The 17,142-nt window shown below is 48.8% G+C and overlaps 1 protein-coding gene across 4 annotated transcripts in view; it reads left to right on the forward strand.

The window, feature by feature from the left end:
• The window catches only part of tnika (TRAF2 and NCK interacting kinase a), a 97,857-nt gene that overhangs the window by 4,504 nt on the left and 76,211 nt on the right, over window positions 1–17,142 (forward strand). For all 4 annotated transcript variants that reach the window (XM_036553971.1, XM_036553972.1, XM_036553973.1 and 1 more), the window contains exon 2: window positions 10,937–11,002. In XM_036553971.1, coding sequence (XP_036409864.1) covers window positions 10,937–11,002 — 66 coding nt within the window. The remainder of the gene's footprint in view (window positions 1–10,936; window positions 11,003–17,142) is intronic.

The raw sequence follows: 17,142 nt of genomic DNA on the forward strand, positions 1-17,142 counted from the left end.
AGGGCTTTAGGGAGATTGAATACTTGTGTGTGCCTGTGCATATGCATGAGTTAGCTGGCATGCTGTGTGCATGAATGAGTAGGCCTTTGGTGTGTGATTATGTGTGGACTGTATTGTGTGTGTCCACGGTCAATTATATGTATGTGTCTGCGTGTGTATGTGGGCTGTTGTGAGTGAGTCGACTGTTTGTGTGTGTTTGTGTGAGTGTGTGTGTCCCACTGAGGGCAGTGAGAGTGGATAAGTACTTTTTGGAACCGGGGGGGGGCTGTGTTAGTTCTATCATTTACGTCTCTGAAGTGCCACAGGCAAAAGTGGGAGGTGTGGCAGGATGGAGAAAACCCGCCACTTCAAACCGCCACCTTGTCACCCGACTGTCCGAGCATGGGGACGAGGGACAGCCTGGGTGTCATGCCACACTCCGTCACTAGCACTCCCCCCCGCAATCTTTTCCGTCCCCTTCTTATCCCTGCGTGCCAGGCCACTCTCCCAGCCTTGCAGCACACCAGCTGAGGCCCCAACACTTAGGTGCGAACCACCAGAAGGTCCGCTCGGCGCCTACCAAGGACCGATTCGCCGGCGCGGTGCCCACCGCGGTCAGCGAGGAGACACGCCACTTCCCCTTCCCTCGCTGCGGGTTTCGCCACCCACCCACCTCCTTCGTCCGTTCCCGTCATTTTCGCGGGACCCCCGGCGGTGGCCTAGCGCAAATTCGGGCGGGCGTAACTACTTTGTCCTAGTCATGTCGCGTGGGGGTTTAGGCCGTTTCCTTTTTTCAGCCCTGTCTAGAGCAAAGAAATCATAAGTCCCCCACAGGCAAAACATGCCATCTGTGCATTGAACTTGGCGGCAGTTCACATAAATACACATGAGCAATGAGGATAGAATGCAGCCCACAATTTATGCATGCAAGCACTATTGCAAGCTATTGCTATTGCTTGCCTGACAAGGTATCTGCAATAGAATATTTCAGTTGTTTTTGTTTTGTGGCTTTTTTGGGATGAGAATAGGGATGAGAAGGAGTATCCTATTATTCGACTCCGCAGTGACTCATTGTGTACTTGAGTTGAAATTCTTGCGCTTGTTAATGAACCAAAAAAAAAAAAAAAACAAAGAAAACCCCCAGTTTTAATCTTTCACATCAATATTCATGCCTAGGATCTTGCATAAAATAACGGATAATTTGCTGATATTTTTAAATTTCGCCGTCCCCAAAAGTGTGAACGAATGCAGATCTCTTTGCAGTGAGTCATGTTTACACAGAAAGACCTGAGTTTCACGCAGTGCTTGGATGGTTTAATGTGGCACACACATCGGTACTGCAGTGGCACAGAACTTTATGCAGGGAAGCAGGAGACATTTGCGGGTGTCCTGCCAAAAAGGTGATTTTGAACCAAACCGGGCCCTTTTTCTGCTCTCGGGTTAGCGTTTAACACGGCAGGCGGATTTTACAGGCCTTAATCTGCCCCCTGTCCCCACCCGACACCTCCCCCCTCACTATCGCCTGAGGCAAACAACGAACGACCCATTTCCTGTCTGTGAAATCGTGAGCATCTGAGATTTTTCTTACAATGTGTGTGTCGGTGATATTGTCATCACGCCAGTGCATCTAGGTCGGTCTATGATATTTTCATTAATGGAGTCATTCTACTACACACTGCAAGATCAATGTTTTAACAAGTATGTGTTTTTCTGCACGCGTTTCACGACTGTGCTGTCTTCATTTGACAAGTGCATCTGCATTTACTGACAATTTCATTGGGCAAGCGTGTCTGCATACCCTGGATGTAATATTTTCATCAGGGCTGTTTAAAGGCTAGGATTTCCACTGGGCAGTCACACAGTATCAGGGCTATGACTGCAGTGTGCTTATCAATCCACATCTCCAGACATGTCTGATAGTGATATTTCGGTGGGACTCGGATTCCAGAGGATTACTTTTTTTTTTTTTGCGTGTGACCTTGAATGGAAAAGGCTGGTGATATTTAGTAAATCCTGGAGTCACATGATGGCTAAAGCTGTAAGTCTTTCTTTATTTCTGTGGTTATTGCATCACAGAGAACGGTTGGCTTTTTGTGTAATTTTTTTTATTTTTTTTTTTATTTTGGAGGGGACTAAGACCTGTCTGACTGGACATTGCCGTGGCATAGAAGGTCACTAGTTATTTGCCCTATCGTGTGTGTGTGTGTATGAGAGAGAGACTGTTTGCACTGAACTGCAGAAACAGCCTCTCTGTGTAAAGGAGAAATGCATCTGATATCCATTAAAATAAAGTGCTCTGAAAGTGCCTCTCAAGTATCTTTGCCCGTATCTGTTCATGTTGTATTTAAAAAAAAAGCTAAATTACCATTTACTATGTTTGTGGGTGGAAATAGATACATGGTACCACTGAATGGTGATCCTGTGAAAAAGCGAGGGATGAATGAAATTGAATCCGGCCATGTTTACCTGGGCAGTGACACCAAGCACTGCGTCCGTCCACCGAGACGGACAACGACAACACATTAGCAGCGTGACCACAGCTGTGGCTCCAATTAACTCCCACCTTCCTTCCATTCACAGCACGTTCTCTGGAACAGAATCAGGGGCTTTCCCCTTCCTGCCACTGTTTCTCACAGACGTTCGTCATCTCAGGAGACAGCTACAACCTGCACCTCCTTGTGTAGGGTTGTACCTGCTAGCACACAAGGGTCTGGAACAAGCCTAGCCTTCAGTACCTTTTAGATAAACCTAGATCGACATGATCACCCTCCCTGGCTGCTCCTGGCCACCCCATGCTCTCTGTGGTAGTCCACAATCACCCCAAGGGTGGTGGGCATTTTAATTCTTTACAGTATATGCATTAATAGTACTTAAAAATGTGTGGGGTATTCTTTGTGAATATAGTGGAAGTCTCCAAACTGCATACTCCATGGATGCTGGTCCTCTGTTAATCCCTCTGATCTAACTCACTCCTGTTAAGTGCATACTCTGGGTAAGTGACAGCCATGAACCTTTGTGGATAACAGAAGTTGCCTGTACAGCTGTGCATTGTGCCCATCAGTGTAGGGTTGGCACTTCATGCGCCAAATGAGTTTTACTGTGCAGAGCAGGTGACGGGGCGGGAGGGGGGGGCGGTGTGGGGTTTTCACCTGACCCCTCAGTCTGTTGTCATGGCGTTTTTTTCCCCTCTTCCTGCGCGGTTGGGCAACTGATACCGTGTCGACATCGGCCGCTGGACGGGGAACTGAGAACACACGGCGCTTGAACACTGTGAAACTAGAGCCGGGTCATGCAGCACGGTTTCGCATTGTGGTGAATCAGCACCAAGTCAGCTGCACGTGTGTGTGTGTGTGTGTGTGTGTGTGTGTGTGTGTGTGTGTTTGTGTGTGTGTGTGTGTGTGTCTGTGTGTGTGTGTGTCTGTGTCTGTGTCTGTGTGTCTGTGTTTGTCTGAGGCAGCCAAAAGCAGCAGTGAAGGGGTCGAAAGCAGACAGACAGAGGGTTAATTCAGATGGGACTTGCAATACAAAAAATCATTCCCACCGTACCTCTACACCAAATGCTGTAGGACTGCATTCCTTCAGGGCAGGTCCATTAACTCTGTGCTCCTGAATAGAAAGTCATAGGAAATCGAAGGGAAAATGATGCAGGTAACATTCGGCTGGATAGCAAGAATCTGCTGCTAGTTAGTGCTGGTAGTCCAGAGGCTTTTTTTCTCTCTCTCACACACACACACACACACACCAACACATACATGAATACAAACACAAACACACACACAGTGGTGTACATTTCACATCTGTGAGTGGGTGACAGAGAGCCCACCAGGGCAAAAGTGTATAATATGTAGTGTGTATATTATCTACATACAGAAACAAAAACAGCGTGTCAAACATACCTGCTGTAAGGCTGATTAGAGGATCATCAGCTCATACTAAGTGTTTAACAGGAAAAGATGGCGTGTATTTGAAAAATTTCACAGTTATCAAGCACACCCAGCCCATGGCCCTCAGGCGGAGGACGTGCAAATATTTGGTACAGTATGTCCAACAAAACACAGAGGGTTTTAATTCCTTTTAGAACCACCCTAGCTGCCTTTGTAAAACACCTTAAGTCGTAATGATCTGAAATAATCGTGACAATCTAAAATAATACTATTTATTGTTTGATTGAAAACACAAATGTGCTACTCAGCACTATTGGAGGACATCGTGTTCCCTGGGACTGAGCTTCGCATGAGACCGCTTCTAACAGATTGCTCCCCCCCCTCCCACCCCCACCCCCTCTCACCAGCACAAATGGCTGCCCTTCCTGCCCGGTCGGGGGATCGGGGTGCGAGCGTGGCTCTCCTGGGAACGGCGCCCGCCTTGGCGTCAGACTCAGGACCGCGGCTCATTAGCAAGCAGGCAAAAGCGGTGATGTCACTTCCTGGTATCGGGGTGAAAGGCGGCCACGGCGTGCAGGTTTAAGTGGCTAAATACACTCTGATGCTGTCACGGGAACTGGGTCTCCATCTCCAACACACAGGGAGGAGAGGTGTAGAGGTGTGCGCATCTGCTGCCTTTGAACGTATGATCTGCATGGTTAATGTATTATGTTTAATGTATTTATTCAGTTCTACCTGTGTGTGTGTGTGTCGGTGTCTCTGTCTCTGCGCATGAATGATGTGAAACCACATGCTCTCACACACGCACATGCTCAAACAGAAAGCCATCTTTACAAAATCCCCTCTCCGTTCTGGGCTATAAAGAATGAATGAGAATAGTGGTATTTTTATCCCTGGCCCGTGGTCATTATTGGAATTGGGGCATGGCAGACGGGACGCTTTTAATGGTTGCTGCTTCTTGTAATCCCGGGCGCTCTCTCTCTCTGCCAGCTGAGCACGGCGATCACTCAACCTCCTCCAATCCCCCCACCCCAAAACTCCTCCGCCCCTCCTCCCCCCACGAGACATCCCCGTCACGCGGGGAAACACCCAGGTGACATTAGCGTGTGCTGAGTGATTCAGCTGCCGGGATGTCACGTGCGGTAATCTGTCACAGCGGGCCACTGCGTGCTCTTCGCTCGGAGGACGTGTTTCGGAAGGATTTGCTCGTGTCAGCTTCTGTTCTGAATCCGCAATTAAGAAACTGGGGAGCCTGCGTGCAGGCGAATGGGAATTTTCTGGGTGGAGGGCAGTGTCTCCGCGCAAGACGCTGACGGAGAGCCAGTCGCAAACAGCAGACTGGATTGAGAAGGGGGTGAGCGAGGAATGCTGAATAGGTTGCTGTCTGTCACACAGAACATGCAACATACCACAGTAAACATGGCACAACATCACAATGAACCAACCCAGAATGTGCTACAGCATTGCCCTGAACATACTGCAACCCAACCTTAAATATACCAGAGAGATCCAGAAAACGGCACAGCAGTGCCCTGAACAGACCACAAACCAACCTGGAGCAAGGCACTTCATCACCCCAATCATACCCTATATCACCCTTTACATGCTCCATATTGCTTTGGAATATTCCCACACATCACGGCTTAATGCCCTGAAACGTGCCGCCCCTGTGTCTCGACGGTGCCCGCTTTTCGGCAGGACACCAGCCGTCCTTTGGAGGCCCTCTCCCCGTTAGCCTGAGTGCAGCTTCGCTGTGTGGAGTGGCAGCTGGAGCGACAGGGAGCGGTGCGCGGGGGGGGCGGGGGGGGGGGGGGCATGGCAGGAACATGGCTCCTCTGAGAGACACGTCACACGTGGTGAGAGACCGCCACAAGATGAGAGAGAGAGAGAGAGAGAGAGAGAGAGAAGGATGCTTATGTGTTTACACATGTTTGCACATGGTGTATATAATACATACAGTATACACACTCACTCACACTTAAATACTTGGCGAGAAATTATGGGAGAGATGGGTGGAGAAAACAGGATTATATAGGTATATATATAAAAAATGACATGAATAAAGGAGAGAGGCTGGGAGAGAATGCAACTGATAGAATGAGAGAGGAGGAGTGGGGGGACAAAGATGGATACATGCATGTACTATAAATGGAGAAATGGCGAGACAGAGAAAAGGGGAATGGAGGTAGAGAGAGACAGGAGGTAGAGAGAGGGATATATACAGTGTGTGTGTTATATGTATAGTGTGTATGTGTATTATACAGTGTGTATAGTATAAATGGAGAGTGGGTGAGCAAGAGAGAGGGTGATGGAGGCAGGAAGAGAGATGGATACATGTGTGTTATGTAAATAGAGAAGGGGGGGACAGAGGGCAAGCGATGGATACATAAGCACACAGTATAAATGGACAGTTGGAGAGACAGAGAGAGAGAGAGAATCTGCCTCCAGTGTCAACACCGAAAGCAGCTCCACTGAAAACAGCCCTGTCCTGCTGGCCACTTTGTCATAGGTGATGTCACCGGTGGTCCCCGGCTTGGACCGAAGGGCCACGATCATGCGGCCAAGAAGCCGGGAAGCCTCGCATATTTGCCAGTGCGGCTCCGCCCCATGTCACCGTCACCTGGGGCTCTGTCGCCGGGCGTGGCCTAGTTTTCGTTGTGTAAAGCAAAGGACCGCGAGACACCGCGGCTGCTTCGGAGACCAGCTCCGGCCAGGAGCCCCCGCTGTCCCTCTGCCAGGCCGGCTTCCCACCAGCTGAGATGCGCATTACTCGGATTACACACTGCAGATGCAATTAAGACATCTCTGACAGGGCCGTTCAATTTTTTATCGCGGGGAGAACAGGGGGGAATTTGTAAGGCCCACCTCTGATCTGCGCTGGTGTTTTCACCAGCTCTCAAAGCCGCAGCCAAGAAAAGTCAGCCTTTCATGAGCGTGTTAATGTTATTCAACAGGAAGATGAATGCCTGTGTGTTTCTGTCCAAATCTGCCAGCTTGCCCCTGTGAAATTTGCGAAGGGCTCCGCGGGATGGGGAGGGAGATTTAAGAGGGTCAGTCGGAGAACGGGGGTGAGGGAAGAGTGGGATCGCTGCCTCATGAATGAAAGCTATGGCAGGAATTTGGAGGGACCGTGGCTGTTGCCCTCTCAGCTCCATGCGAGAGGTGCGCCGGCCGCTTCGGCCATTTGGCACCTAGAGTTCTGTGGTGTAGAACAGAATGCTGTGTGATTCAGTGTTTCAAAATGAAAAGCCGCTGTGGGTTCATTTGAAATTTGGTCATCCCTTAGCCCCATTGGTATGTATCCTTGTTGAATAGGTCATTGTTCGTTTTACTAGCTGATCTGAAACATTTTTTGTGATCTTCTACCTGTATGTCTTGTAAAACACCTATATACAATGCTCCACATTTCTGTCTCTGGATTCAAAGACATTACATTTGAATTGTTACTCCATAAAAACTCTCCTTATCCACTTTTAAATGCATAAATGTGAACTCCAAACAGTTTACTCTACTTTAGACAAAGTCAGCTCTTTGTGCTGCAAGCGGGTTTGGGCCTTGGTGTGGCGTCTGAATTTGTATCCATTTTATTGGTGTGCTAACCTCATGCTAACGCGCAGAACTGGACTGACCTTTTTCAAAGTGTGTCTGAGGACTGTAGGCGGACAGGAGAAAAGTGAGACGACGTTCACTTTGGCTTCAGCAAAAGTCTTCAGAAACGTCAAGTGTTCAGTTAAAAATAAATGGCAGAAAGGATCTGGAACAGTCACATGTGCATGCTTTGAGAGCTTATATTGAGATTGACTCGTTACAGGGAGTTAGAAAGCGTTCACACGTCAGTCATGCACCAGAGGCAGGAAATGATACACATGTCATTAGCGTGGGGAAAAAACATTTAGATTTCTCCATTACAAAACTGGTTCCTTGTGTTTTTTTTCCAGTGTGAAAATGTAAATGATGTTTAAGACTTTGGCTGAAATTTCTATTTGAGCTGGCCTCTGTCAAACACAACTTTTACATTTACATTTATTCATTTGGCAGACGCTTTTATTCAAAGCGACTTACATTGGTTACAGTTCTTTACAATGTTATCCATTTATACACCTGGATATTTACTGAGGCAACTGTGGGTTAAGTACCTTGCCCAAGGGTACAGCGGCAGTGTCCCAGCGGGGATTGAACCGGCAACCTTTCATTTTATTAAAGACCTTTTATTAAAGATGGTTCCTGTGTAGCAGAACCCCACAGTGTTGTTCTGAGTAGAAGTACAAGAGAGACATGCAACTTCCATGAGGAGAAAGGGGCTAGTTCATTTGTTTAGAGAAGGAGTGTTTGCTCTGTTTCTGTGGGGCTAGCAGGTCTACAAACCTGAGTGCAGGAGTGTAGAAGTGAGAAGGTGAACTCTAACTCTAGGGCCAGTAAGAGTGATCCAGGTAGCAGCTTGTCTCTGTAGTCATTCAGGGAGATCTGGGGTCTTCCTGTTCTCTTATTCTAGCTGAGATCATTCTGTTCAGCCACAGAGATGCGCGCCGTGAATGCTAAAAACAGGAGCCCCTGCAGCACCGAAAACTTTGTCCTCATTCAAGTACCTACATTAAGTATTCCTGTACTGCACAGTTTGAAATGTACATGTCCACCCCTTCCCAAATGTCACTGTAAACAAGCCATGTGCCACAGCTCGTCATTTGCTTAATCAGGTCTGATGTGCTGTGGCTCGTAGTTTGATTTGATTATGTCTGACGTGGTTAGTGATTTTTTTTTCCCTCTGCTTCCGCTAAAAAATCGGGTATGTTGCAGAGATGACATGGTGTTTTTCTCTACTGTTACATCAATGTCGTCTTCAAAGGCCAAAAAAGGGAAAGAGATTGAGATTGAAATCACTTGGCATCTTTCCTGGTTTTTGTAATTTCCATAATTTAGATACCACTTCAAAATGTAGAATTAAATGCTTGATTTACAATACGTTTTGTCAAGTTGCAAAATGTTTTTTCAGAGAAGCATAATCCCCATTGATATCCCCGTTTAGAGGGGAAAAAAAAACATGCTGAGAACTGAGAAAGCCTGATGCACTGGAGCTCTCTTCAGCCTACAATGTGGTGCTGTAATCATGACCAGCATCATTACCTGAGCCATCTCCAGTTCAGTCTTTAGCGTGCATGGGACACTGTTTAATCACCCCTCAGGGATACAAGGCACCCCAAAACAGAGCAGGGGCTCACTCCAGATGTCCTCTCCGGTGGGCGTGACCCCGTGGCGGTGTGGCAGGAGCGGCGAATGCGCAGTGTACCCCCGACAGACAGGTCGGCGTGCAGAGAGAAGGAGGTCGATGTGGCACCCGCCACAGTGTTCTGCTCGGGCACAAGGCCTCCTGCTCCTCCCCTCCTCTACCGTTACCCCTGGCAGTTGTTCTGGCGTCTCCAGCCAATTGGCAGCCGGGACGCGGCGCGCCATCGGGGGAGGGGGGCTTGTTCTGTCCTCGGTGCCCCACACCGCCAGGATTATCTGTACAAACGCAGAGCATCATAAAAACCCTGTTACAGTGCTTCATTTCCACACCGCCTGTGTGTGAAACTACACACAGGCCTCGCTTGATTCAGTTATATGTGTCTTTACCGAAACCGCAACAGGAAGTGCATTTCGTCAGCACATCAACAGAGGGGCAGTGCCGTTTCCCTCAGAAAAAGTGTCAGATGGCAGAGTTTTTAATCCACACATAATCCTGAGTAAATTTAAGAGTGAACGGCTGCTAATCACCTAACAAAACAAAAAGTTCCATCTGTCGCCTTCAACACTAAGGAGCGTGAGCCCTCTCTCCTTTCCTCGCCCGTTGGCAAAATAAACCCGAATGGGAACTTTCTCCATCACCAAAAGCGATCATAACGTTCATTAATCAACTGTTTCTGCACTTTGTGCATACTTTTGCTGTCCGGGTTTTCGAACGTTAGCCCGCATGTTCTCAGTGTGAGTCATGGTTCTGAGGATATTTACTTTCCAGTGAAAAATGGCTGAGGCTCTGCTGTTGTGGAGACAGCTGATAAGGGGCTTCCCTCCTCTGCATGTCTCCCTAACTGCAGATAAGTCTCTTACAGTTAAGGTTAATTTGGTTAAATCTGAGGAATACCCTCCCCACCAAATGCACTTGAGCTCTGTGGTGGCTTCCCTTGCAGATCTGGGTGACAGTGCACACAGTGTGCCCTAGGGTTGCGTTTGCAAGCTCACAGCTGGGCAGAGTAGCTTGGTAACACTGAAGCAGTTAACTCTGAATCAGCTGAAAATGGCCGCAAGTCTTAACATCCCGGGGAGAGTCTCAGAGGAGGCTAGCTAGTTTGGCATATCATAAAACATTCGTGCAGAATATGAGCGCTTTGTACAGGAGTGGCAGGGAAATTGACATCAGTTGCTCAGGGGGTTCAGGAGAGCCATCCCATCCAACGCTTCCATAGGGACGTTATTACAGAGAAGTGGCAAGCTGGGCATGATGCAACAAAATTCAGAGGCTATCACTTGCTATCTCATCGACGTCTGCATCTGTCTTGATAATGCGGCCTCGACCAGTGACAACAGGAGCAGTTCACAACATGTGAGGAACGGTGCCAACCTCATTGGCAAGGACATTCATAACGAACGATAGCTCTCCGTGCTTAGCTGTGTAAGGAGCAGCATGAGCCTCGCCGGGCTAGTGTAAACTTGCTGAAAGGGTTTGGATTGGATGTGCTCCCAGGATCTGTTTACAGTGGGTATAATCAAATCTCTGTTTACACGACATCACTGCCACGGGTTAGTGCTCCTGTGGAATGAGGAGCAGTTTGGAAGCTCCAGTTCTTAGCCCCCTGCTCCTCTTTCGGCCCTACTGCTCAACTGTCACACGCCTTATGCTATGTACTGTACTGTACTTATTAGGCCCATTATCGTAGTCTCATTGGGCATTTTGAAAACTTTATCCGTTTTGGAGTCACATGGTATTAGTTGGAGATGTGTGGCCCAGGTCCCCCTCTGGGTGTGGCCGGGGTGTTGCTATGGTGTGTTGTTATGGTGTCCTTCTCTCAGTCAGTTTTCTCTCTCTCCCCCCTTCATAGGACCCCGCCGGGATCTTTGAACTCGTGGAGCTGGTGGGAAATGGGACGTATGGACAAGTGTACAAGGTAAGAGGCCCTCTTCCCCCTTCCCCCAGGCCCCCTGATATACGTCCTTGCTAAAAAGCTAAAAAGCTGTCAGGGTTTTTTTAAAAGCTTTGTTTAGCTTTTACAATGTCCTTCCAGGATCTGCTGGCAGATTTTCTGGCTGCGCTAATCTGGGCCCACAGGAGCAGGGCCTTCTGGGCTTCAAAGCGCACGACATGGCCAGCACAGGACGTCCTGAGGGGTTTCTCAGTTCTCCCCCCCCCCCACCTCCCCAAAACCACAGAGAAAGAGAGTGCGGGAAAGTTGTCCAAGTTGTCTCTCAAAGACAAAAGGCAAAATTCCTATTGATGAGGGATGCTGACGACCAGTATCAGGGCCGCTTTGAAGACTTTACACCCCAGGGGCTTCAGCCTGCTTTGTAGTTTTAAAAACAGCGTGCCTCACCTCCGCTGGATTCTCCCCACTGTGAACCAGTCCTTATTCACATCCTCAGAATACCAGCTACTCTGTTGCCCCTCAGTTTTTTTGTCCTCCCCAAATAGCTGTATGGCTTTCGAATGCATGCCAGTGAGCATTTTCCCTCACTAATCCTTATCAGATAGCTTCCGCAGAAAAACTGATTAAACAGTGTCTGCATTTTGAAAGAAAAACTCCTTCAGTGTTTGTTTTTTGCCTCTTGAAATTAAGCTGTGATCCGCTGACGCCTAATAGACTGATTCTCGCCTCTGAGTGATTAAAATCTGCCTGTGAAAAGAAGGCAGATGCAGTTAAAGCGGGGTGGGGGGCGGGAGGGGCGAGCCGGATGTGATGATGTGGTTCCAGGCAGCTTAGGTAGTGCTCCCCCTGATGAGGGGGGGGGGGGTTAATAATTTAGCCGGGTGAATTTATGGTACCTTTCAGTGGGGGAAGAGGCTCTTTAGTTTTTTGCCCGTTTTCGGAGAGTCGCAAAGAAGCTTTTGTTCCCGAGCCTGTGGGATCGGGGCAGCCTTCAGTCTCATTTTGCGAGGACAAAGGGGGGGGGGGTGCAGAGGCTGTTAGATAGGACTGAAAATGAGCTCTTTGGTGTGAATAATGCGATAAGGGATCCTCTAATGTCTGTCGCTCGCCCTCGAAGCCGACCGTCGCCGGCGAGGCATCGGAGAGACTATCGCACTGCCTTCATTAAAGGCCCTTTGTCTTCAGCTTCTCATTAGAGAAAGTCCCGGAGGCTCGGTGGGGAGCCACAGATACCTGCGCAGGCCACAGGCGAAGAGCCAGGTCTCTGAAACGTGTCAGACAGGCCGGGATTCGCCGCCCGGAACCAGAGCAGCTGCCAGGGTCAGCGACGTGAAGGAAGTTGTACGCTATTTTTTTCCCCTCACGAGAGCGTTCTGCCAGGGTGTGAGGGGTGGCAGAGAGGGCAGAAACGTGGACGACATGACACCGGGGACGTCCAGTCGCTCTCGGCCACTGCGGCCCGCAGCGACTGCCGTGTCCCACGGTGCCCTTGTCGAGGAGAGGGACCGCAGTGCAGTGCGCGTCCTTTGAGAAATTTATAATCTCTGAACGCCGCACCATGTATCCGGGGCTGCCATTAATGAAACATGGCGCTAACCGACAGCGTAATTATTCATGACACTCGGGATGTAATGCCGCTCTGAGCCGGGGCTTGATCAGGCGGCCCACACGGAAATGATTAAGGGAAGGGGCGCGCTCCGATTATTCACAGCAGGTCCGAAACTCTGAGAGCCAAGAGCAGGAACAGGGCAGAGCCAATGGCGTGAGGGGGAGGAACAGAGGAGCAGAGGATTCTTCCATAAGACAGCAGGAAATTCTCAATTTCTAAACTTCGTGGGTGGTATGGGGCGGGGCTGGGGAAGGCGGGGCATGTTACAAATGTCATTCTTTCTCTAAGAAGCCGTGGAAAGCAGAACCCCCTTCCTTCTCTCTCTCTCAGATTGCGGTCTCCTCACTTTTCAGACAGGCAGAAACGCCAAGGCAATCTGTAACTGGGTCGCGCAACCAATAACGTCGACCCCCACCGCCTCGACTTGTGACACCGTGACCGCCACAGCCCGGGTCTCTCACTGGCCTCCTCTGCCTATCAGGGCAGAGGAGCGGTTCTGACCTCATCTATTGGTGGCGTCTGTGTTAATGGCCGGCCCCGGGGCCCTGGCCCCATCATAGCTCCGCTAGACCTGACCAGTCCACCGAGTGCCGTGGGCATTCGAGGAGACGCGCGGAGATATTTGCACCCAGCTCTGAAGGACAGTGCAGCATTCCCTGCTCTGCAAGAGAGGCTCTGTGTTTATGCAGCACAAAAGAAGGAGAGAGGTTTGCACCTCTACACAAAATGAACCCCGGGGTAAGAATTCTGCTGAATGCACCAAGGACACATACCCAGTAATGTGCTTTTGTGAGCTGATGTGAAGCTTGATATGGCCAACCAAGTACTTCCCCCGGACGATATATTCACACCCAGGGTGATTTTCCGTCTCTGAACACAATCATGTGCTCAGAAACACCTGATAAGCTCTCTTTATGAGGTCATGCCTTCTTTGGCATGCGTTTTTTAATCTTTTAATTAATATTATTTCATTTCCCTCCCCATTAAGGCCTCCAGAAGCTGACAGGGGAAGTGGTTTCCGTAGGAACCGCGCAGCGATGATATTGCGGTTGACAGGAGTGCAAGCGTGGTTTTTGAAGCTATTTCAGATGACATTGACCTATTTTCGGCAGCATCACTGTGCAAAAATACCTCACTCCCCGCTCGCTGAGGGATACGCTGAGCCGCGCAGCGTTGACTTAATCCTGACACGTTAACACCCACAATTATTCGGTTGTTTACATCAGTCATATAACGTCCCTCAGACTTCACTGAAATGGGTTTTGCTGTCCTCCTTTCTTTTTCCTGCAGCGAATTCGCTAGAAATCGTGTTTTTTTTTTTTTTTCCCCATCCCTAATTGAGGAAGACTGAAAATGATCTTCACAGGCAAATTCACAATGTAGCTGTGAAGGAAATCCTCCCAGGATGCTGGTTTAATGGCACTGATGGCTGGCGTTTCCCAGTAAGAAATTCAGGCAGTTGTATTAAGGCAAAGCACAGCGGTTATGAAGCAGAACTTGCTTAAATTTGTTTATGCCTCGGGATTGTCTCGCCTGTGAATCATTCAAGAAGGAAACTGCGATTAAAAAAAACCCTCCCATACAGTACCCCGTGCTCTCAGAAGTGGCCCTTCAGGTTTTGCGTCCCAACCGTACCGTGAGCCCCTGGGGGAGCGATAGCGTTGTCACAACACTGGCGCAAGATTGCCGCAACGTTATCGCAGTGCCATATCGTGCCATTTTTTTTTTCGTGTTTGTTTGCATTTTCTTTTTTGAGAATGGAATGCGTTCTCTGGTACCTTTTGTCTCTCATTGTAACTCCTAGGAAACGTCTTGAGCGCGGGAGAGAGGCAGGAATCGTCACCACAGCCAGCGCAGGTTTAGACCACCACGGCACAGATAGGCTAGCCCTGCTCACTGAAGCGAGTGGCGGGAGCACAGACCACCGACCCACAGAGCACCTTAGCCTAATGTGTTCAGAACTGGTGTGGACCTCGTGTCAGAACGTGAGAGAGTCGCTGCTGCTGGTGCACAGAAGCGCTCGGTAACTGACTACTTTTAAGAAAATGGTAGTGCAGGTTCCTTTGCCAAGCATGTATCTGGTGTTTCACCATTTAGAGAAGGTACTTTACTCGAATTTTCTGGGTTTATGTGTGGATACTATATAAACTATACAAAATGCCCTTGGTTAGGATATCTGCTAAGAAGGGCTGAAGTAGGTGGATCAGATGCTGATATGAGGGAGTTTTGGCCAAGCTGGCTGGGAACACGCTACAAGGCAGGAAAGAAACCCTTAAGACCACTGGATTGACCTGTAGGACTGGTATAAGCATGGAGAAGAATCACTTTTCTGTTTTCAACTGTCAGAACCCTGTTGAATGTGATCTTAGGCATTTATCAGGCCAGTGGAGAGGTCCAGCTTAGCTATTGTATACAGTAGACTACTTATCTCAGCACACTCAGATTGGTGAGTGCAACATGTCACAGAAAGGAACTTGGTAGCTTTGTGTGTGTGTGCCCTCAGGTTACAGATTTCTGGTCCCTCGAGGATGTGGCCATCCTCGGCTGATTCCTTCTAGTGTGTCTCCAGTGCTGAACAACACTGACTGTCACTGTCTGTGACTGTCACCTCTGCATGACTGACTGTCACAGTCCACCCCTCTGCCCCGCACTCACCCTTACAATTTCCCCGCTCCACCTGGGGGACACATTGAAAAAATCGGACGGCTCTCCAAACGACCAAAATACTCCTCAGGATGGCCAGCACGTCCGGAACAGCGGTTGTTTATAACCCGTGAGCTCAGTGGTTCTCCGGTTCCATGAAAAATGCCGGTTTTGGGGAAACGGCTCCAAATAAGTCCAAATAATGGAGTTGTTTGCGCGGTCGGACTACCTTGCAGGGTCCTCGCTGTTTGCTTTGTAAATCGGCTGAAATTGCCTCGACTGCGGCTCGTTGATATTTGCAGCAGCATGAAGCCAAAAGCTGTAACGGCGGTCGCTAGGAGCGAAATTTACAGGGCATGGCCAGAGCCGTATATTTCTCTGACAGCCACATAATGCATTAATTGCATTATTAAACTCTGGCTCTTTCATTGTTTTTTTTTGTCTTTTTGATTTACCATTCGTAAAAGTCTGAAATAGCTACCCCCACCCCCTCATTGGCAGTGGATCAAATATGTGATATTGGCAAAATCCATCTTATTTTTCTTTAATTAATCAACTGTTTCTTTATTTAGACTTAATGCAGAAGACGTTAGGCTTGTTCTGGCCATCTGCAAGCCCAGGTGGAGTGGGCAGCGCTGCTTTCTGTGGCAAGAGCCTCAATGGCGTTCTTCACATGAGCTGTGCTCCGTTTCCCAGACTCCACACGAGACAGACATCTAGGGGTGTGAGTCAAGCCTGTACATGTCTGTAGCGCGGGCTAGGAAGACGATGTCAACGGCAGCAACAACAACAACAAGAAAGACGCCAGACGTGGTCAGACCTTTAGAATGTGCATGCCAAACTCCCATACCAAACACTCACAGGCTTGGGTCCTTCCCCCACAACCCCCACTCCACCCTCTCCCCCCCACACACATGTGCCTGCACGTTTTTTGGAAAAATACTGTATGTTAGTCTGTACTGTATGAAGTAATTTTTTTTTCCTGTTTCAAAGCGGGTGCACTTGGCGGGGGGGGGGGGGGGGGGGGGGGGGGCGCAATGTTAGCCCTTCTTTTTTGTACAGTCTTGGTAGATTTCATAAAGGTTCCTAAAATAGAAAACATTGTTCAGCATGAATTATTGAGAATTCTCTCTCCTTCTCCCTGAATATTTGATGAGGTCTTTGGGTTGTAGGCAGCTTTTGAAAAGTGATGAGGATGGGCGATTGGGGGGGGGGTTGGTCCTCTGGAAAGCGACAGATCAAGGCTTTGTGACCACTAGCCATCTTAAGCACTCACCACAAGAGCTTTTCACTGCAAAAGAGTGCTTTATAACTCCCAGTTCCTGTTTGGAATGACTTTTGAGGTTGTTAACTTGTTAGCGTAGCAGCATCAAGACGTCACTGGTTTGAGTTGGGTTTTCAAGTCAGAACACCACACAGCAACCCCATCACCCCATCCCCTGTGTGTTTTTCTTCGGGAAAGCTGTAAGATGGTGGGCCTTTTCATCTAGGTCCCCATTGCCTGTCATAGACTCTGGTAACTGCCGTACCTCTTTTTGTTGGCAGGATAAGCCAACTCTCTCTGAGCAACTGCATGAAAAGCGGAAGTTTCACTGCTGAAAGATTTGGATTTGTCACCCCCCCTTGTCCCATTCCCACTCAAGAATGGAGTAGTCCCTGTGAAGAATCCAATTTCACAGACAAAATTAAAAGTCTGTGGACAAGGGACCGTGGTAAAATGCCACCAGTAAAATAACAGTTTGTTTCTGAGTCCTTCTGGACTTGTTTCCTTGTGAGTCAGTCAGTGAGTGAGTGAGCAAGTGTCTGCGTGTGTGTGGGTGTGTGTGTGTGTGTGTGTGTGTGTGTGTGTGTGCGCACGCGCACATGTTGGGCCTTACAGACATCAGGTAAGTGAAACGGCTTGTGAGAGAGG

Source organism: Megalops cyprinoides, chromosome 20 (genome assembly GCF_013368585.1).
Source record: "Megalops cyprinoides isolate fMegCyp1 chromosome 20, fMegCyp1.pri, whole genome shotgun sequence".
Lineage (NCBI taxonomy): Eukaryota > Metazoa > Chordata > Actinopteri > Elopiformes > Megalopidae > Megalops > Megalops cyprinoides.